At 48.1% G+C, this 22,118-nt stretch overlaps 1 protein-coding gene across 1 annotated transcript; it reads right to left on the reverse strand.

Annotated features, from left to right (window-relative positions):
- Positions 1–18,128: 18,128 nt before the first annotated feature.
- On the reverse strand, positions 18,129–19,965 carry LOC124655165 (cytochrome P450 78A9-like). Its single transcript, XM_047194113.1, has 2 exons — positions 18,932–19,965; positions 18,129–18,823 (listed from the first exon to the last, which is right to left on the reverse strand). The coding sequence occupies exons 1-2, from the start codon at positions 19,913–19,915 to the stop codon at positions 18,215–18,217; spliced, it is 1,593 nt and encodes a 530-aa protein (XP_047050069.1). The 5' UTR covers positions 19,916–19,965; the 3' UTR covers positions 18,129–18,214.
- Between the last annotated feature and the right edge of the window lie 2,153 nt (positions 19,966–22,118).

Genomic DNA, 22,118 nt, shown 5'->3' on the forward strand with positions numbered 1-22,118 from the left:
ACCATCGCGATCATGGACCCCTTCTATATGCGGGAGAGCATCATCTCGCAACCCCGGGGATCGCGCGATTGCCACCCAGCAGGTCGAGGATTTCATGCAGGCGAACATTAAGAAGGGCGCCATTCTCATCCCTTACTTCCCCGAGTAAGTAATCACTCGCTAGTCCCCCATCACCATTCTATCCTATATCTCCATTTGCATTTCCAAAGGTTAATCCGTGTGTTTTCCGCGAGACAAGTTCCGCACCCTCATCGTCGTGCACCCGCAACACTCGCATGCAGCCTATCTCGACTCGGGTAGGGACCGCAAGAAAGACTACTCCCACATCGTGGCCCTTCTCAATGATGCTCTCACCGGCTTCGCCAACAAGGCAGGCCCCCTCAAAGTAGAGAGGAAATCCCGAGGAGGCTTCGTCTTAACCCACACAACCAACTTCCCCTGCCTCAAGCAGCCGACGCCCGACAATGGGATGGACGCGTGGTACGCCATCCTTCAGATGCAGGAGTACATAAAGTACGCAGATGACATGTTGCTGCCGATAATCTCGTAAACAGGTTTGCAAACATGGCGGATGTCCCCGATAGAGAGATTAGAAAGAATCGGGGTCGCATCCAGCAGTTCATTTGCACGATAATCCCGCAGGATGTCAACAATAGGTCCGGCGAGTTCTTCTACGGCTATGGTCTACCACCTAATGACGAGATAGACCTCCGCTTGGAGATGTCGCGTGATGAGAGGCCGTTCAACTCGCTTGAGGGCTGCCGTCCATTCCCCCTAGGCGTACAACCCGATCCTACGACGGGAACACTTGCTAAAGCTTGAACGATATGTCCTTGAACTTCCGTACCGTAATAATTGTTATATATTCCCATAGAATCGACTAGTTGCTTCTATTTAGTTGTATGAATGTGCATGTGAACATGTGTCCGTAGTTTCATTTACTTTGCTATATATTTCAAGATTATGGCGTACATAGCTTAATAATTATTTGCATTTACTCGACCACTACTTGCCTCGTATTTGGAGTTCGCCGATGATTAGAATGTTCGGTCAATCGTACACTCGGGGTGGAGCCAGTGAGCCTTGGTGCGACGGCCACAAGTATCAATCTATTGTGCATCCTACCTAGCCTCACCGACTCCATCCCCGGATGTTAATATTTGTTTCGACCGACAAAGTATGAGGCACGCTATTTAATTCGTACTACTTATCTTCTATTTGAGTTCGCACTTCTTAATTGCATTGGCCGATGATTAAAATGTTCGGTCACTTGTACACTCCGGGGTGGGGCCAGTGAGGCTTGGTGTGAAGGCCACAAATATCAATCTATTGTGCATCCTACCTAGCCTCACTGACCCCATCCCCGTATGTTATTATTTATTTCGACCAACAAAGTATGAGGCACATGCTATTTAGTTCATACTACTTGTCTCTTATTTGAGTTGGCACTTGTTCATTGCATTGGTACTAACGTTTTACTTGTCTTGTGAATGGAGATGCCGACGACATATGTCGTGTACAAGGGGAGGGTTCCCGGAGTCTACGACGACCGGGAGGACTCGTCGGAGACAGGTGCACCGTTTCAGCGGCAACAGCTACAAGGGATACCCCACTAGGGTGGAGGCGGAAGGAAGATACGCCCGTTATCTAGCGGGAGAGATGAGGGACATGAGGAGGAACCGGATGAAGACCATGGCCTTCGTGATGATGGTCATGACCATGTTGGTCATGTTCTATGTGATTCTAGTTTAGGTTAGGACCTACATTGTGAGGTGTATGACGATACTTGTGACGACTATGTACCAAGACTTCTAACTTTGTGAAACTTCGTCGTTCGGTGTTGCATATGCACATGTGTTGTATGAATCAACACATTCCGAAACGAGACTTGCGTATTTGTGTACCGATACCGAAATGAAACTTGGCTCTCTATGTGCTTCTCATATTGCATGTAATACCGTATAAATATGAACTGCGTTGTAAATATATACTGCTGTCAAAATTGTATTGTAATATGCTGGAAAAAAGTGGAAAAAAGAATTTTCGAATTAATTGCCGGCGCACCTAAATGAAACATTGCCGGCGCACGTAGCATGCGCCAGCTGCTGGAAGCACTATCGCCGGCGCACCCGGTAGTGCGCCGGTGGAATAGATCTTTGCCGGCGAAGCGTGGTGGTGCGCCGGCAGAGGCCGAGATATCGCCGGCGCACTACCCGGTGCGCCGGCAGTGTCCGTTTATCACCGGCGCGTTCGCACCGGCGGGCTCGCGGTGCGCCGGCAATGGGGGTTTTAGGTGCGCCGGCAATGGGCATTTCCCTAGTAGTTAGATTAAAACATGAACTAATTATCATAAACATAGTCTGAGTAGTATTTTGAATTAATTTTGTAGTATTGGCATCCGTTTACTACTATGCGCTAGTCTTATAATTGAGATAGAAATACTGTTAAAATCTGACTAGAAACTTTACGGTTTGGTACCGTATTGTTAATGAATCAAGAAATGATTAAGTCCTATTGCAAACATTTAGTGAAACTCACTTTGTAGATTCAGAGAGCTATGGTTTCAATTAGTACCTAAAGTTATCTTGTCTCCGTGAAACTTGAAGTTCAAATCTGTTTGAAAAGTAAGGAGCTGAAAATTTAGTTTTCAGACCTTATTGCAAGATGATAGAATATAAATTTGGTGAGACTACATAAACTCATAAGTTTTATGGGAATGTACGAAGGTTGAAGACGCAAGGCGTCCCAATCCTCCAACTATTGAGGCACTAACGATATTCGCATATCCATGAAGTGATTGTCCTTAGTATGCACCGTTGCTAAGACTCGTCGTTTCGAAGCATCATGTGATGATCGGGTGTTATAGATTCTACGTGTGCTTCCAACGGGTGCAAGCCAGATTTGCATATGCGAATACTAAGGTTTAAACTTTATGAGCCTAGCATGTACAGACATGGTCTCGTGAAAGTTATCATGAATTGATGGATAAAATTATGAGTGAAATTGTTCATCATATTACAAATTTACTAATAGTGAAATCTGAAACACTTGTCATATGATGATCAACTTCAAAGTAAGAACCTCAAGGTTATTGGTATTTGACCAACAAACCTAGAAGTTATTGATGTTGAAATGTTTTTCCGAATAATGAGAAAAGCTAAAAGAGAAACCGCAAAAGATATTTTGGCAAAAGAAAAGAAAAGACTAGAAAGTCTAGCTCGGGTGTATATAAATGATATACATGTTATGGTTGTATTCCTAGTTAAGTCACACAATGAAATTCTTGGGTATTAGTACCATATTGGTTGGTATGAAGTGTCATACAAAACAACGCAATACAAGAATACAATGGCCTAAGTGATCGACAAGGAATATGATAGGAATGCACGTCTGGAACAAAAATAAAGTGTTATTATGTTCGTCGTTGGCAATCTATCTAGCCCTTAGAATTTATAATAAAGAACTTAATAATTGTTATTTTGCTCTGGTCAAATGAAAACAATGAGTTGTTCAAATTATGACATTACTCCATGTACGATGGATAAGTTATTATAAATCTTAATGGTGAAACACACATACATAACACCGACGCTAAAATGCCATAAGGCAAATGATTTGAATTCCACTTATTTGTGGAACCGCCATTTAGGTCATGTTAGAAAGGATCGCATGAAGGAACTCCATGCAAATGGATTTTTGGAGTCATTCGATTTGTTGAATCGTTTGGCACTTGCAAAATCTTTTCTAAAAGGTAATGACTGAAATACCGTTCATAGGCCGAAGAGTTGAACGGGCAACTAACTTAGTGAAAACATACATAATGATATATGTGGTTCATCGGGCATAGTTGTGTGCGGAAGATTCTTCTACTTCATGAAAACTTTCAAACAATGAATTGAGTATATATTTGGATATATTCAATAAGGAAAAGTTTGAAACATTTGAATAGGATTCAAATAAATTTCAGCATGAAGTGAAAATCATCGTAATAGAAAAATCAAATATCTATGATTGGATCATGGTGGAAATATTTGAATTACGAGTTTTAGCGAACATCTAAGAGAGTTATGAAATTGTTCTACAACTCACATTTCTTGGAGTATCATAATGATGATATAGTATCCGAGATATATATCCACCTTGTTGGATTAATGATGAGATAAAATATTATGACGCCATTATATTTTTGTGGATTATGCTTTAGTGACTACCGCTTTTACACTAAATAGAGCATCATCATGATCCGTTGAAATGACACCATACAAGTTATGGTATGGGTATAAACCCTAATAGTCTTTTCTTTAAATTTTGGTCTAAGAGTTTACAACCAAAATCGGATGAATGTCTTTGTTGGTTATCCCGGAGATTTAATTGGGAATTCTTCCCACAAGACAAAGACAAAAGTGTTTGTCAATGTTTCTTATTTCCGAGAAATTGTTTCTAGTGAAGTATTTGAGTGGGAGGACAATATAATTTGATAAGGTTTATGAACCTGAGCATAATGATCAGAGTAGCGCAGCATCGGAATTGGTTTCGGAAGCGGCCATAACGATCATGGCTCCCATGACTACAAAGTGTTTTAGCCATGGAGATCGATATACATATTGAATCTTGTAGGTATGGTTTACTTTGTGATCAAATAAATGATTTGTGAACAAAGGATTGATTTTGAACAAATGATAAACCAACTACAAACAAAGAAGTTATGATGGGCCCTGACTCCGTTAAAATGGCTATACGCCATGAAATCCAAGATAGATGAATACTTTTTGAAAGTAAATGGATCTATGAAATTGATGGACTTGGATGAAATATCCTTGGAGAAGCTCAACTTGTCGAAAAGTTGTTTACGACAAAGTTCAAAGAGTTGACTACGATAAGATTAGATCTTCCGTAGCAATGCTTATAGTCTATGTGGATTATTCTAGTAATCACTACATATTTTTTTTATGAGATATGTTAGTAGGATGGCAAAATACACTACTTAACAGAAGTGTGTATTAAAGGTGTATACTAGATACAAACCAAGAGTTTTGCTGGTCCGTGGAATACTAGATAGGTATACGAACTTCAATTAGATGAAGTAAGTATCGCGGAGTTAGAATCTTCAGCAGATGAAATAGTCAAAGAGTTTTTGATTTCATCAGAGACGATGAAGAAACTTGCATTTGCAAGAAATTAAGTGGGAGCGCTAAGACATATTTATAATACTTTATGTAGGTGACATATAGTTGGTTATAAATAATGTAATTATATACTTGATTAAAAGGTTTCATTGAGAAATTAATTTCAATGAAAGGATATGGACTGAAACATATTTAGTGTCAAGATCTATGAAGATAGATTGAAACACATAATAAGTTTAAGTCAAAGTACATAGAATGGATATTGAAGTAGTTCAATATAGAAATATTAAGAAAATGTTCTTGTCATGTGAAGGATTAACAAGACTTGAGTGTGTCTGACACTCGATGAGTAAAAACACATGAGTGATTTTAGATCACGAATATTATGTACACAATCAGATATCATGTGCTATAAAGTGTTATGAGCATATACCAGAATGATTCATATGATGATCATTGGACAACAGTAAGAATATCCTTGAGTACTTTAGAAGAACTAAGGATATATATATATATTTTTGTATGAAGAAATGACAAACAAATCGCTGTAAGGTGTTACACCGATATTGGTTTTGTCACATATAAAATATAATTTCAATCTCAAATTAGACTAAATGTTGTTTAAAAGGTAGCACAATGAGCTAGAAGTTGTCTATGCTAGATTTAGAAGAGTTCTAAATATTGTGACGGATTCTACAAAAGAAGGCCAGAATATGTCATTGTTTTGACAATGACAAAGGATGTTAAGTCAAGAGGTTCTTTGAGAACATGGTGTATTTCCGACAGAGTCAGAACTTTGAAGCTATATTGTGTGTGACAATATTAGTGACATATTTTAGACCGCGGAATTAAGGTTCCACCAGAAGACCAAACATATTTAATGCCGACTCATTTGGAAATGAGTGATGCGTTAAGACGCAAATGAATTACAAAATACATACGGTTACGAGCATGTCAGATCCGTTGACTAAAACCTCTCCTGTGAGCAAAACATGATAAAGCACCGGAAGGCCAAGGTGTTATATCTTTACAAATGTAAACTAGATTATTGACTCTAGTGCAAGTGGGAGACTGAAGGAGATATGCCCTAGAGGCAATAATAAAGTGGTTATTATTTATATCTTTATGTTTATGATAAATGTTTATATATCATGCTATATTTGTATTAACCGAAACATTAGTACATGTGTGATATGTAGACAACAAGAAGTCCCTAGTATGCCTCTTAAACTAGCTTGTTGATTAATGGATGATTAGTTTCATAATCATGAACATTGGATGTTATTAATAACAAGGTTATATCATTATATGAATGATGTAATGGACACACCCAATTAAGCGTAGCATAAGATCTCGTCATTAAGTTATTTGCTATAAGCTTTCGATACATAGTTACCTAATCCTTATGACCATGAGATCATGTAAATCACTTATACCGGAAAGGTACTTTGATTACACCAAACGCCACTGCGTAAATGGGTGGTTATAAAGGTGGGATTAAGTATCCGGAAAGTATGAGTTGAGGCATATGGATCAACAGTGGGATTTGTCCATCCCGATGACGGATAGATATACTCCGGGCCCTCTCGGTGAAATGTCGTCTAATGTCTTGCAAGCATATGAATAAGTTCATAAGAGACCACATATCACGGTACGAGTAAAGAGTACTTGTCAGGAGACGAGGTTGAACAAGGTATAGAGTGATACCGAAGATCAAACCTCGGACAAGTAAAATATCGCGTGACAAAGGGAATTGGTATCGTATGTGAATGGTTCATTCGATCACTGCGAGTCATCGTTGAATATGTGGGAGCCATTATGGATCTCCGGATCCCGCTATTGGTTATTGGTCGGAGTGAGTACTCAACCATGTCCGCATAGTTCACGAACCGTAGGGTGACACACTTAAAGTTGGATGTTGAAATGGTAGTATTTGAATATGGAATGGAGTTCGAATATTTGTTCGGAGTCCCGGATGAGATCCCGGACATCACGAGGAGTTCCGGAATGGTCCGGAGAATAAGATTCATATATAGGATGTCATTTTATGTGAATTAAAATGTCACGGAAGGTTCTATGGAAGGTTCTAGAAGGTTCTAGAAAAGTCCGGAAGAAACCACCAAGGAAGGTGGAGTCCACATGGGACTCCACCTCCATGGCCGGCCAACCCTAGTGGGGGAGGAGTCCCAAGTGGACTCCCCCTTAGGGGGCCGGCCACCCCCACATGGGAGGTGGAACTCCCACCTTGGTGGGAGTCCTAGCTTGGCTAGGTTTCCCCCCTCCTATGGAAGGTTTTTGGTTCGGGTCTTATTCGAAGACTTGGACACCACCTCTTGGGGTTCCACCTATATAATGAGGGCCAAGGGGAGGGGGCCGGCCAACCCCAAGCACCACAAGGTGGCCGCACCACTAGATGGCCGGCGCCCCCCTCCCAAACCCTAGCCGCCCCTCTCTCCTCTATAGTTCCCGCACGCTTAGCGAAGCTCCGCCGGACTTCTCCACCACCATCGACACCACGCCGTCGTGCTGTCGGATTCAAGAGGAGCTACTACTTCCGCTGCCCGCCTGGAACGGGGAGGTGGACGTCGTCTTCATCAACAACCGAACGTGTGACCGAGTACGGAGGTGCTGCCCGTTCGTGGCGCCGGAAGCGATCGTGATCAAGATCTTCTACGCGCTTTTGCAAGCGGCAAGTGAACGTCTACCGCAGCAACAAGAGCCTCATCTTGTAGGCTTTGGAATCTCTTCAAGGGTGAGACTCGATATCCCCTCGTTGCTACCATCTTCTAGATTGCATCTTGGCTTGGATTGCGTGTTCGCGGTAGGAAAATTTTTTGTTTTCTATGCAACGTTATCCAACAGTTTAGTGTTACATTGATCATACTACCTAGACTTCTTCAATTAAATGGATCAGATGGTTGGGGGAGCTGGCTGATCCCCCCCCCCGCCGCCCTCCCCCCAAATAGTTTGCCGATGGTCAATGTTGGCCTCAATTAATTGTTTCACAATAATATTGTTGCGGTCAGAAACCCACCGGCGGGCAGCGACTGGCAACACCGTAGAGCCGGGAACAACTAGGGCTGCGGCTGGCCCCAGTCCCTCAGAGCGACGGCCCGCAAAGCCTTCTGGTCACACGTCCGATGCTTGTCGCAAGGGCGTGCCACCTGACCTATACCTGGTCAGGGAGGTGTTGGATGATGCCTCGCTTAGTTTCCTGCATGGCATACACGTAAACGTTAAATACGAGCCTCGATCGGCTCTCAGGTTATCCTGTGAATCGGCTCAACGAGCCGATCCACCCATGATTCGTACGAGGTGTACGAATATATGGTGGTCCTGCTTGATCAAGATAAAGCTAAAGCGATCTACGACGATTTAGGGTTTTCACCGCATAATCGGATCATCCTACTCACGATTGGGCCTCGCGCTCGCGTACGGTGATCGTAAGCCGATCCTAGACAGAGCCTAAAAACCAACACGAGGTTGATCCCCGGAACATCATGTCTAGGGCTAGCAAACTACACCCTACACGCCGCTAGATCCTCCAACCCTTTGTAAGGCCTAACTATTGCGGATATTAAACTAATCCTTGCAGAACAAGGAGCAACCGTAACGGATCGGATCGACTAAACAATGATCAAGCGGGGTGCCGCCCCTACACCTAAGATAGGTGTAAGGGCGGCTAGATGTATAAGGGTTGCACTACGACAGCATATGATACGAAGAACAATGCTAACCCTAACACATCTAAGATAACTACGTTGCTCGCCATCAAAAAGGCTTCGACACGAGCAACGCATGAACAACGTAGGTAGGCTTGTGTCTGCCTAGATCGCAAGATGCGATCTAGGCAGCATGGTGCTACCGGAGAAACCCTCGAGACGAAGGAGTTGGCGATGCGCCGAGATTTGTTTGTGTTGAACGTTGGTTCTTGTTTATTCCATAAACCCTAGATACATATTTATAGTCCGGGGACTTTCTAATTCAGGCGTGCACCTAACCGTGCACGGGTAAAACTCTAACTTCTAAATTAAGGTGCGATCTACTATAATACGGATACATGGGCAATTTAGCCCAACTTCTTCGTGTCGGGCCGCTTGGGAGATCCTCCACGCGTTTAACCTTCAAGCCCATCTCACCTACGGCCCATCTCTTGATTTAGCCAAAATCTGGTGATAACACATGCCCCCTGGTTTTGGTAATGATAATTTCAAAACCACTCGCTTTTTCTTCGAGGGTCATGTCGTGGCGAGCGGAACCGTCGCAGTATTTTTTCATCATGACAACTTGCCTTCCCAACTTCTCTGCACGATTTGACAGTTTTTTGGCACCACCTCCTCGAAAACTGTTCGAACATTAAATCCCCACCTCTTTTATTTAACCGCACCGAACAGTTCTCTTCCTCATCCTTTCCGCATTAGCACTCCAAAAGCCCTTCTGCGCACCATGTCTTCTTCTTCCTGCGCCTCATCGGGACTTCCCCTCGAGTCCTCTTCCTCCCACGAGCCGACGCCAGAACGGGACCCACGAGAGGTCCATGCGGCCAACACCCGCCGCGCCATAGAGGCCGGGGAGGAGCCCGGCCATGACTTCTCCATCCGAGTCCGAGGACGACAAGTCCTCGACGGACGGGGAGAGCGACCTCCGCTTCCTCGCCGACGGGGAATCGGAGGAGGAGAGCGATGACGATCGCTTCTCCTGGGATGACTTCACCTCCTCCGAGGAAGTGAACGAGGAGGAGGAGGAGGAGGAGGACGACGACGACAGCCCCTCCGACGAGCCACCGGCCAAGCGCCACTGCCCCTGGCCGGGGAATCTCAGTGACTACGACAGCGACGACGACGACGAGGAGGATGAGGACAACGAAGGTCTGCCGGCGGCCGCTACGAGCGGCGATGACGAGCCCGCCGGGAGCAGCGCGCGGCAGCGGCAACGAGGGTGACGACGAGGGCAGCGACGGCCCGTAGATAGGACCCTTAGCATAGGATCAGTAGTAGTAGGCGGGGCAATGTATCCCCTTAGTACTCCCTTTTGAGAGCAATCAGCTCTTCGATGTAAGAAATCTCGTTTATCAATGAAGAAATTCCCCAATTTGATTCTGCCGATTTCCTTTATGCTAATTTAGCCGATTTCCCTTCATGCTGATCCCGCCAATCGTCACTTAGCCAATGCTCAATGAGCCGATGATAATGCACCGGCCCCTCATGATCCATTCTTCATCTCCTTGACGTCGGAGTGATCGTGAACTTGATCAATGCTCAAAAGCTGATGTTAACATATCAATCCTTCACGATCTACCTTTCACCTTTTTCGGCCGATGACTTTGAGCTCTGGTGGACAACGAGGCAGACCAACGCCTTTAACGAGAGCCCCAGAACCGCTGCCGAAACGGCTTAATGCTAAAGCCAATACCTCTGGACATTCAGATATTCAGTGATACTCTTCAAACCTGCCCAATCCCCTTGAAAAGGGTTATGATGGAAGGCCATCCGATGAAATCTCAATCGGCTTCTTAAGAACAGAATATCTACGCAGTCAGTTGCCCCCCGAGCCTCCATCAAGGTGAGAACAGCAGTGGGCTAACCAAACGTGTCACCATCGGTTCCCAAGTCATGATGCAGAGCCAGCCGATTTCAACAAAATCGGCTCCCTATAGCAAAGGGTCTCTTAGGACAAGCTGCCCCCCGAGCCTCAGTCAAGGCGAGAACGGTAATGAATCAGCCAAATGTGCCGCCATTGGCCTCACGTCATAACGCAGAGCCAGCCGATTTCAACAAAATCGGCTCCCCAGAGCAGAGAACCTTCAGGGTGAGCTGCCCCCCGAGCTTCTTCAGTCTACTCCTTGCGCCTTGCTGGTCAGATCAGCTCCTTCCCTTTGGCGGATCTGATGCAACCCATCCTTAACCTGATCCGCACGTCCAGGCTGCTCTTGGCATTGGCATTGGTCCATCGAGTCTCTCTTCGTGGCCATGCATCGGCTGTGCTTAAAAAAATTTGAATTTTTTACGGCCGATTTATGTATCAGCCCCCATACTTCAATACCCATCATCAAAGAATATCTTGGGCTGCTGGGCATTTGCAAGACACTCCTACTGCATATCCTCGAATTTTATCCACCTAGGTGCCCCCCGAGCCGATTCTTTCAAGGGACTTGATGGTATCGGCTCTTCAGGTATTCCCTGTTGGATTGAATGTTGAACCCAGGTAGAATGTATAGTGAGGATAATTTTGGCCGATTGCTGGAATCGGCCTCCACGTTGAATTGCTCCATGAAGGTTTTGTAGTGTCCCTTCATAAATTTTTGGGGCCGATCACGAGGATCAGCCTCGCCACGTTTGCTCATTGATTTGCTCCAGCTACATGGTTAGGCCAGTGGATACGACCAGCTTAACTTCATCCTCTGTCATGTCGATGCGCTCGCCGTCGTCCACCTTGAGTGCATTGTTTAATCCTCAAGCAGTAAACTCCGTTGGGAGGATGAGCACCATGTTTGTGCCAGCCGATGTTTCATCATCGGCTTTCCTTTGCTTGGGGCGCCACTCCATTTTTTGTGGTCGACCCTCTTCGTCCGGGGTTCGCTGAATTTTGGCGGCCGGATCGGGCCGTGCCTTCCTCAACGTGTGCAGGTATAATCTTTCAGCTTCCTCTAACCCACGTAGACGCTGAACCCTTCGCTTCGGGAACGGCTGAGCCCATCGGGGCACCACACGGGCCGATGATACTTGTCTTCTTCATCATCGTCCTCTAGTTCCTCGAGATCTTCCACCCGAGCGGACTCGGCATGCTTGTTCCGAGGCGGGAGAGGCCCTAGACGCTTGAACACGGACACGTTAGATGCATCCTTCTTCTTCGTTTGCATTACGGGCGGTTGCCGATTGTAGGCAATCGGCTCATTCCTGAATCCCAGCGAGTGTCGAAGAAGGGGCAGTCCCAGTGCCTATCCTCGTCGTCTTGCTCCCTCGACTTTTCCTTGGCGTGGCGCTCGTATCGCTCCTCATCGTGATCATGCCGACGACGTCTCCTGTCGTCCCTAGCCAGACGATCCTTTTCATCATCGTCGTTGTACCGTCGGCGTTGGTCATGCTCGACTCACATACTTGTTGAGGAGGTGATCGAGAGAGAGTCCGCTGATATCTTATGTTCTTCACTTCTCCCTCTGTGACGTAGCGCTTGCCGTCGTGGCGGAGCCGATCGCGCGGAGCGGCTTCCTCTGTGTCTTTGCTATGAGAGCAGCTGCCCTCATCTCCATCCTTACCAGAGTGGTGCCCAGGTCCCACCATGTTGATATTGCACGAGAAATCTGGCTGGCACCCTCCATGGTAAGTGTACTCCACCATGTTAATGCGGGGAAGGGGTGTGTGTCGACCTTCATGGCGTACTGGTTGAAAATTAACCGTCCTTTTTCTATCGCCATTTGGATCTGCCGACACCACACCCTGCAGTCGTTAGTGGTGTGGGTGAACGTGTTATGCCACTTGCAGTATGGCTTTCCGTTCAGCTCTTGCACCGTGGGGATCTTGTGGCCTTCGGGTACCTTTATATGCTTCTCCGTGAGTAAGAGATCGAAAATCTGCTCGGTTTTGGTCACGTCGAAGTCGAACCCTTTTGGAGGGCCTTGTGGCTTCACCCATTTGCAGGCCACGGGGCTCGCCGCTCGAGTCCATTCGGCCACTTGCTACCTCTCGATCTCCCGCAGCACCTTCATCCTCGTACTGCCTCAACCAGGGCCACCACACGCTTGAATTTGTCCCGGTAAACATCCGGGTGGCGCTCGTTCATATGCCGACAGCTTCGCACCATGTGCGCCAATGAAGGGTAGTCTCGCTTGGGAGGCCACGTCCTTGATCGATGATGAGAGACCCACCACCGCCAACTCGACTGCTTCTTTTTCACTTACGTGAACCGAATAACATCGGTTCCTCACGGTCTCGAAGCGCTGGATGTATTCGACACTTGTTTCCCAGCGCTTCGTCGTACTTGTGCTAGATCGGCAATGCCGGCCTCGGAAGCCTCCGAGTGATACTGCTCATGGAACTGCTCTTCCAACGGCTTCCAAGTCCGGATTGAGTTCGGTGGCAGCGATGTGTACCACCCGAAAGCCGATCCTGTGAGGGACTGTGCGAAGAACCTCACACGCAGCTCGTCCGATGCTGAGATCGTGCCCAGCTGTGCCAAATATCGGCTCACATGCTCGATGGAGCTGGAACCATCTGATCCACTAAACTTTGTGAAATCCGGGAGCCGATATTTGGGTGGTAGCGGGATCAATTCGTACTCGTTGGGGTACGGCTTGGTGTAGCCGAACGTCTTCCTTTTCGGCATCATGCCGGACTGATCTTTCAGAATTGTACAAATCTGATCCGCGGTGATGGCTGAAGGTGTCGAACCCTGAAGATTCGCCGGGGTGGCATACTTAGCCAGCCATGCTTGCTTTTCCGGTTCTGAGCCAACTGCAGGAGCTGGGCTCTGGAGGTTCGTCGGAGTGGCGTACTTAGCTAGCCACGTCTGCTTCTCGAGATCTGCTCCCGACGTTCCTCCTGGCTGTTCCGCGAGGCCCCTAGCTGTTGCGGCTCTGGTTCGAGAGTGCCCGAGTGCTCGCAGTCTGGCACATATGCGCACGCGTATCCGTGCGGGATTTCCTTGGGCGCCTCAGGTAGGAATTGGTAGTCACTAGGATCACCACCAATCTTGTAGACGACGTATGCCGATGAGTTCGGCACTTCCGGTGCCGCCCATGCGAACGGCAGCGGTGGATGGGACTGGAGTGGCATCTCTCCTTTGTAAGTCCCAGAGCTAGTCCCGACGGAGAATACCGATGGCTCATGATTTCCTGGATCACGCGTAGAGCGACACGCTCCAAAGTGTTCACCAGGCTCTCAGAGTGGCGGTGCAGCGAATGAGCCACCATGTAGTTGATCTCTCGACGCAGCGACACTGGTGCGTTCTTCGACGGGGTGGACAGGTCCACTCCATCGAGCGCGCCTTCAGGTGAGAACCCCTTCCACCGATGCCATGGGAGCGGGTTACGTGGAAAGAGCCGATGAGTTCGGCTTCGAGGACTGCCTTGATCTCGTCATTCTTCTTCTTGAGCTCGTCAGTCAGATCCTCGTACTTGACCGGAGTGCTTTCCGCCATCTCGGATGTAGATGGCGATGCGGTGGATGTCGAAGATGGTCCCACCGGGCGTGCGCGAATGTGTTGCGGTCGGAAACCCACCGGCGGGCAGCGGCGGCAACACCGTAGAGCCGGGAACAACTAGGGCTGCGGCTGGCCCCGGTCCCTCGGAGCGACGGCCCGCAAAGCCTTCCGGTGACACGTCCGATGCTTGTCGCAAGGGCGTGCCACCTGACCTATACCAGTCGGGGAGGTGTTGGATGATGCCTCGCTTAGTTTCCTGCATGGCATACACGTAAACGTTAAATACGAGCCTCGATCGGCTCTCAGGTTATCCTGTGAATCGGCTCAACGAGCCGATCCACCCATGATTCGTACGAGGTGTACGAATATATGGTGGTCCTGCTTGATCAAGATAAAGCTAAAGCGATCTACGACGATTTAGGGTTTTCACCGCATAATCGGATCATCCTACTCACGATTGGGCCTCGCGCTCGCGTACGGTGATCGTAAGCCGATCCTAGACAGAGCCTAAAAACCAACACGAGGTTGATCCCGGAACATCCTGTCTAGGGCTAGCAAACTACACCCTACACGCCGCTGGATCCTCCAACCCTTTGTAAGGCCTAACTATTGCGGATATTAAACTAATCCTTGCAGAACAAGGAGCAACCGTAACGGATCGGATCTACTAAACAATGATCAAGCGGGGTGCCGCCCCTACACCTAAGATAGGTGTAAGGGCGGCTAGATGTATAAGGGTTGCACTACGACGGCATATGATACGAAGAACAATGATAACCCTAACACATCTAAGATAACTACGTTGCTCGCCATCAAAAAGGCTTCAGCGACGAGCAACGCATGAACAACGTAGGTAGGCTTGTGCTGCCTAGATCGCAAGATGCGATCTAGGCAGCATGGTGCTTACCGGAGAAACCCTCGAGACGAAGGAGTTGGCGATGCGCCGAGATTTGTTTGTGTTGAACGTTGGTTCTTGTTTATTCCATAAACCCTAGATACATATTTATAGTCCAGGGGACTTTCTAATTCAGCCGTGCACCTAACCGTGCACGGGTAAAACTCTAACTTCTAAATTAAGGTGCGATCTACTATAATACAGATACATGGGCAATTTAGCCCAACTTCTTCGTGTCAGGCCGCTTCAGAGATCCTCCACGCGTTTAACCTTCAAGCCCATCTCACCTACGGCCCATCTCCTGATTTAGCCAAAATCTGGTGATAACAAATATATCCATTATTTAGTATTCATTATATTGATGTATGTGGGTTATATAAGGAGTGAGAGGAAATTCATATCCAACTAAATAAGAACAATGGGGAGTTAGAGATTCAAGACTTGCTTAGATAGCGTTATTTTCATATTCGACGAGTTCCATATGAATTGGACAATCATTGAGGTGAGGAATTCGGCATCAACCTTGCGAAAGTCACTCACGGTGCAAGTCCACGACCAATGACTTTTTGCACTTTCCTAACGTAGAAATAGCTCGCACTCCAATGATTCGTTCAAACTTATTTAGGAAACAATGTTGTATCGGTACTCGCAAAGTGTGTGCCGGCCTTTGTTATCACACCGTCGCACACCCCTTATTACTTTATTGTGTGACCATATTACTCGAGACACTCCATACACTTTAATTTTACATTTCGACAACAATAACAATATACATGAAGATTAAATGTAAATAATAATCTCTCACACTTGAACTATTATGTTAAATTTAACCAACCACCTCATCATTGAGATTTAACCAACTAGCTCATCATTGGACAAATTACAAATTTTCATTTACTGCATTGTTGTGTCATTAAAATTTTCACATATGATCATGCTACAATGAGTACCCTATCTCTCTCTTTCCCATCAAAGAAGAGTAACTAAACTCACTATGAACAAATTAGACACCTTAGTTTTTGACTATGTGTTTCATTTTTCACAGATTTGTATTTGTCTAGCATAATCAAAATGACTCATTATATGATTGTAATGAATTGCTGCTTTCAACAGTTGCTGAAAGTTTCGGTGTTTTGCTTTTCTTCGTGTGACACAATCACTATCGCACATGGCACATTGGCATCAATCAATTTTTTTTCTTACCGATATCATGCGGGCCTTGTGAGTGGTTATATTTATTTTATTTTTAGTCTAACATTTCCTAGGTTATTAATTGTATTTTGTCCAAATATGTCCATCTCTTCTCTTTTTGTTCCTAATAATGATGGCTCCAAGGGCAACAATTAGTCATATTGTCCTGATAATATGATGATGAGTACATCAATCAGTGGCAAAGATCATGGCACCCTTACTATGTAGGCACATTTGTGTTTTGATAGAAAAGATACATCATGGCTCACCACCCTGCCAATGCTACATCAGTTTGTGAAGAACATGACATTTTAGAACAATGTTTGATAATAGGATTCATATATAAGGCGGTATTAGTCACTGATGTATCATACATTTAGAAGGTTGAATCTGTGCCGCTCTTTTTTCCTATCATTTTAGTAATGCAGTAGATAGACGAGATGGTGACATTGACAGTAACCGCTATTTTCTAGAGCTAAATCTAAGGAAAGAGCCAACATTTTGATGTGGCTGCTTTTGTTTGCGGATAATGAAGGAATAAATCTACCTACTGTTGTGGATATTCTTGTGTGGTACTGAACATACAACTGAAGCAGTAGTTAAGTACCAACTTTGTGTTGAACATACCAAGCAGACGCTATGGTTTTACTCTGAATTTGACCCATATGTGTGTAGCCATCATATTAGCATAATGAGACTAGATCGATGGCGACATTGATTCTTACTGGTAGATATGTACACTAACTATATTTTACAGAGACCACACTTGCCAAAGAAAAAAAAAACAAGAAAATAAGGGGGGAACAAAATGGCAAGTAATTATGTTGGCAGTGCAGCTGGTTACATCATTTTATTTTTCAATCTAGCACTTCCCCATGGCTCGTTATTGTTAATTCACGTATGCCTCAACCCATTTTCGTTCGACTATATCGATCTCTTTTATCTTTGTTCCTAATAATCATCATGGGTCCCCAGATATCCACCGGCGGCGTAGATCATGGTAAGCCTAAACTGCAGTTTTTTGTTTTGTTTTTTTTTCTAATAGAAAAGATGTTTCGTCTATCCTATAATGGAGACATGAAGATATGTCAGTTACGAAGAAACTTGACTGTTTTAATTCCAGAAAATTGGTTGCATATAACCATAGGGCAGTATCATATATCATATACTGCATTTAGAAGGTCGGATCTCAGCCGTTCCTTTTCTATTGTTTTGATAATGTAGTAGACAAATGAGACGGCGACATTGATGATTACTGACTGCACCAGCTATTTTCCAGAGCTTAATCCAAGGAAAGATCCAGCATTTTTTCAAGTGGTTGTTTTAGTATGCAGCTAATCAGGGAATAAAATCCCCCTACTGTTGTGGACACATGTTTGTGTGGTGGTAGTGGTACTGAACATACTTAAGTATCAAATTTGTTTGAATAGTTTTACTCTGAATTCAACCATATGTTAGCATAATGAGTGTATATCGATAACGACGACACAGTAATTTTTGCTGATAGATAGATATGTACACATTAATTAGCTATATATATTTTACAGAGACCACAGTTGGCAAAGAAACATCCAAGAAAATAAAGGGTGGGAACAAAATGGCAAAACATCACCGTCTTCACCTGGCACGTCGATATAGCATAAAAAAGTCTACTAGTGAGGACTGATCAAGGAGGAGTAGTAATTCATTTGCTACGGCTGGTCCTGAGGATAAGCCAGCCAGCGCGTGCACGGCGAGCAAGTGCCCGCGCGCGCGCGTGGTGGCGAGCGAGCGAGCTGCAGGCCGACCGGTAAGTGACAACCAACAACGTCTCTAGCTAGCTAAGCTAGGCACCAAGCAAGCGTACGTAAGCAGGGGTTCGTCATCACGCCGGGCGTCGAGGCCTGGTCGTCACCGCCAGCGGCGCGGCCATCTCGCACGACAGCCTCAGCTTCTCATCCAGGCGGACGCCGTCGGCGGCGGGGAGGAACTCCAGCTCGTGCAGCAGCGTGGCGAGCCAGAAGGCGACGGTGGCCATGGCGAGGCTCTTCCCGGGGCAGCTCCTCCGGCCGGCCCCGAACGGCGCGAGCCGGAGGTCGGACCCCATGACGGAGACCTCGGTGGCGGCGAGGAAGCGATCCGGCAGGAAGTCGAGCGGGTCGGCCCACACGTCGGGGTCGTGGGTTATGGCCCACATGTTCACCATGGCGGTGGTGCCAGCGGGGATGAGGAAGCCGTCCACGTGGACGTCCGACGTGGCGAGGCGGGCCCAGCTGAGCAGCGGGCCCGGCGGGTGCAGCCGCAGCACCTCCTTGATGACGGCGTGGAGGTAGACGAGCGAGGCCGCGTCGGACTCGGCCACGGCCCGGCCGCGGCCCACGACCCGGTCCAGCTCGTCGTGCACCCGCGCCTGCACGTCCCGGTGAAGCACCAGCCGCGCCAGCACCCACTCCATCAGCACCGCCACCGTGTCCGTCCCGCGGAACACCATCTCCTGCGCACGAAAACAAGGAAGTTTCAGTTAGCATCAGTTAGCTATCAGAAGCTTGAAAGAAACATGCATGGAAGTGTGTGGAGTTGGTTTGGGTTCGGTTGCACACACCCAGAGCACCGCGGTCATGTCGGCGTCGGCGAGCGCGTCGGCGCCGTCGAGCGCGAGGAGCACGTCGGTGAAGTCCTTGACGGCGGACGGGGAGGCGCGGTGGCCGTCGATGATGCGGCCGACGAAGCGGTTGACGCGGGGCACGAGGCGGGCGCACCTGGCCCGGGTGCCCTGCAGGTCGAAGCGGGCGAGCCAGGGGAGGTGGTCGGACCAGTTGAGCTGCCCCAGCAGGTCGTACCCCTCGTCCACGAGCTGGCCCAGCTCGCGCACCTCCTCGTCGCTGTCCACGCCGAGGTCGTACCGGCGGCCGAACACCGACCACATCACGTTGTGCAGCGACGCGCGACGGAGGATTTGGCGCACCTCGACGCCCGCGCCGGCTTCGGTGATGGCTGCGACCATCTGGCGCGCGATGACGGCGCGCTGGGGCGCGGAGGCGGCGACCTGCCACGGGGAGAAGAGGTGCGTGGAGGCGACGCGGCGGAGCGCGCGCCAGTAGGCGCCGTGTGGCGCGAAGCCGATGGCGCGGTGGAAGAGGAGGCCGTAGGCGGACTCCTTGACGGGGCGGTCGGCGAAGGCCGGGCTGTTGAGGATCTCCCTGGCCACGTCCGGGTGCGCGGCCACCACCATGCGCGTCTCGCCGAGGGAGAAGGCCATGAGCCGCCGCGCCCCGAGGCGGTCAGCCGCGGCGGCGAGCTTGCGGTGCGCGAGGCCGGTCATGAGCCACATGCTGCCGATTACCGGCAGGCCCCTCGGCCCGGCCGGGACGGCGGCGGCCTTGGGGAGGCCGGGCCTGCGTGTCCACCACCACCTGCCCCATGCTGGACCGCCGGGGACGCACCAGTGCAGGAGGCATGTGAGCACGCAGGCGGCGGCGCAGACGGCGATGAGGCCGGCTAGGCGTAGCGGGTTGTCGCCGCCGCATTTGGCGGCCAGCGAGAGGTAGAGCAGCCAGCTGGCGCCGCAGTCTTCAGGGGTCGCCATGGATTCTTTTGTTTGTGTATGTTGTGGAGAACTTGGGGGGGTTTGGGAGTGGATTTTCCGTTGAAAGCTGGGGAGTCATGGTCGGGGCGTGGGCCGGTTTTATAGGCGGGAAAGGCGGCAAGGCGTGGTGGGGGAGACGAAGAGGACGCGCGCGCGGGGGGGTTTAATTACGATGACAGAAGATCGATGGTGATGATCGGTAACGGCGAGAGGGTTTACGCCGGGACGGGAGGGGCTGCCGTTTCGGCATGCAGATTGATTGCGGCTTTCATGGCCAGCCAAGGCTCTGAGCTGGGCCCGGCCGGCGCATATGCAGGCGGGTCGCCTGGCACGCAAAACGATCTGGAGTAACGGAAGCTAGCTACGGCGGTGGATCGGAGCGGAGCGGGAGCCAGCTGCGCGGCGGCGCGGCGGCGTGGGCAGGCGCTGGGGCACGTGACGGCCATGCGCGTATGCTCTACACAACGGTCGGGCAGCTAGGCACATCAGTCGTGTGAGCTTGGTTCAGTTCAGTTCAGTAGCTCTCGACCGATCGCCGTGGGCTCGCCCAGCAGACAGCGCGGAATGCGGCGGCACGCCGTCACGCGGGCCTCGTGCGGCGCGGCGCGCCACCGAACGAACCAGGGGCAGGGCGACAAAGGAAGGAGGTGACGGCACGTACCTACGCGCGCATCGCGCTGCTCACCAACCCATCCATCACGTACCGAAATGTCCGGGCCAAGCCCGACCCGACCATGCCTCTGGGCCTGATTTTTTGGCCCGATGGTTAGAATGGGCCGGGCTGGGCCTTCATTTTGTGTGATTTAGTGAAGCGGCCCAGCCCGAGGCCGAGGTCGACGGGCCTTCAAAGTGATGGGCCGGGCCTGGGACTATTTTTTCGGCCCAACGGTCGGGCTGGGCCTAAGCTAAGATTTTATGCGTCGGGCTTTGGTCGGCCCGGCCCGGCCCGATAAATGCTCAGGTATAAGTTGCCTTATAAATCGGGATTAATGCTCACGTTAGTTCTAATTCGAGCGACGAGGATCATTTCTAGTCCCGGTTTGAACGAGATATTTAGTTTCGGTGGGAGACACCAACCGAAATTAAAGAGGTTACGGCAGGATGCGGCAGGCCACGAGCATGGTGCTACTTGCCCAAGGTTCACGTGAGCCAGGCTTAGCTTTCTCTTTTTTTCCCATTCTTATGCACAATAAGTGTATGGTGGTTTGCTTTCTCTTCTTATGCACAAGAGGTTGGTTTGCTTTTCATTCTTATGCACAAGAGGTGCTCGATGAAATGCCTGAGAACATGATGTCACTTGGGTTCACACTTAAGATTTCTCCTCTTTTCTTTATTCTCGATCGAGGTTAATAACTTTATCATTTCAATCTGTCATTGATAAAATACACGTGTCATGTACATCGCTTCACTATTCATGATGTTTTGTAATGGTGTGTTTGATAAACTTAATTATATAACGCAGATGCACCGGCAGTGGATGTACGGTGACCGACACCATGTCGAGTTCATTACGGGCCTGAAGATGTGAGAATAAGAAGGATTACTCTTGCTCAAGAACCCTTCACACCCACCTGATTCGGTCTGGTTTTATGCCCACCTATAATTATTGGACCAACCACGGAGAAATAGGGGTAATGATGGAATCAATGAAAAAGAAGATGATGATGACAACTATCATATGTTCCCTGCATATGGTGATACTGCAACGGGGAAGCTGGAGATCAAGAGGCATCAAATGAGCCCACTGATGATCTTGGCTAGGCCATTGCTGATGCAAAAAGGGACTGCAAACTAAAAAGAAGAGGTTGAAGTTCGAGCAGATATTAGAGGACCACAGAAAATGTTCTACCCAAATTGCGAAGATAGCCTAAAAAATATAGGTAGCACACTGCAATTGTTGCAATAGAAAGCATAGAACGTTGTGAATGACAAGAGATTTGAAAAGTTGCTGAAAATATTGAAGAAACATCTTCCAAAGGGTAATGAATTGTCCACCAGTACCTACGAAGCAAAGAAGGTTGTCTGCCCTCTAGGGTTAGACGTGCAGAACATACATGCATGCATTAATGACAGCATCCTCTACCGTGGTGAGTACGATAATTTGGATGCATGCTCGGTATATGCACTGCATTGCGCTATAAGATCAGACGAGATGACTCTGGTGATGTTGAGGGCGAGCGCCACAGGAAGAGGGTTCTTGCAA

The sequence above is a fragment of the Lolium rigidum genome, chromosome 5, assembly GCF_022539505.1.
Source record: "Lolium rigidum isolate FL_2022 chromosome 5, APGP_CSIRO_Lrig_0.1, whole genome shotgun sequence".
Lineage (NCBI taxonomy): Eukaryota > Viridiplantae > Streptophyta > Magnoliopsida > Poales > Poaceae > Lolium > Lolium rigidum.

Excerpts from the sequence above, each read along its gene's own strand:
- LOC124655165 (XM_047194113.1), bottom strand. The coding sequence starts at position 19,915 with ATGGCGACCCCTGAAGACTGCGGCGCCAGCTGGCTGCTCTACCTCTCG. Across the intron at positions 18,824-18,931 it reads ACATGACCGCGGTGCTCTGG|GAGATGGTGTTCCGCGGGAC; the intron begins GTGTGTGCAACC and ends TTTCGTGCGCAG.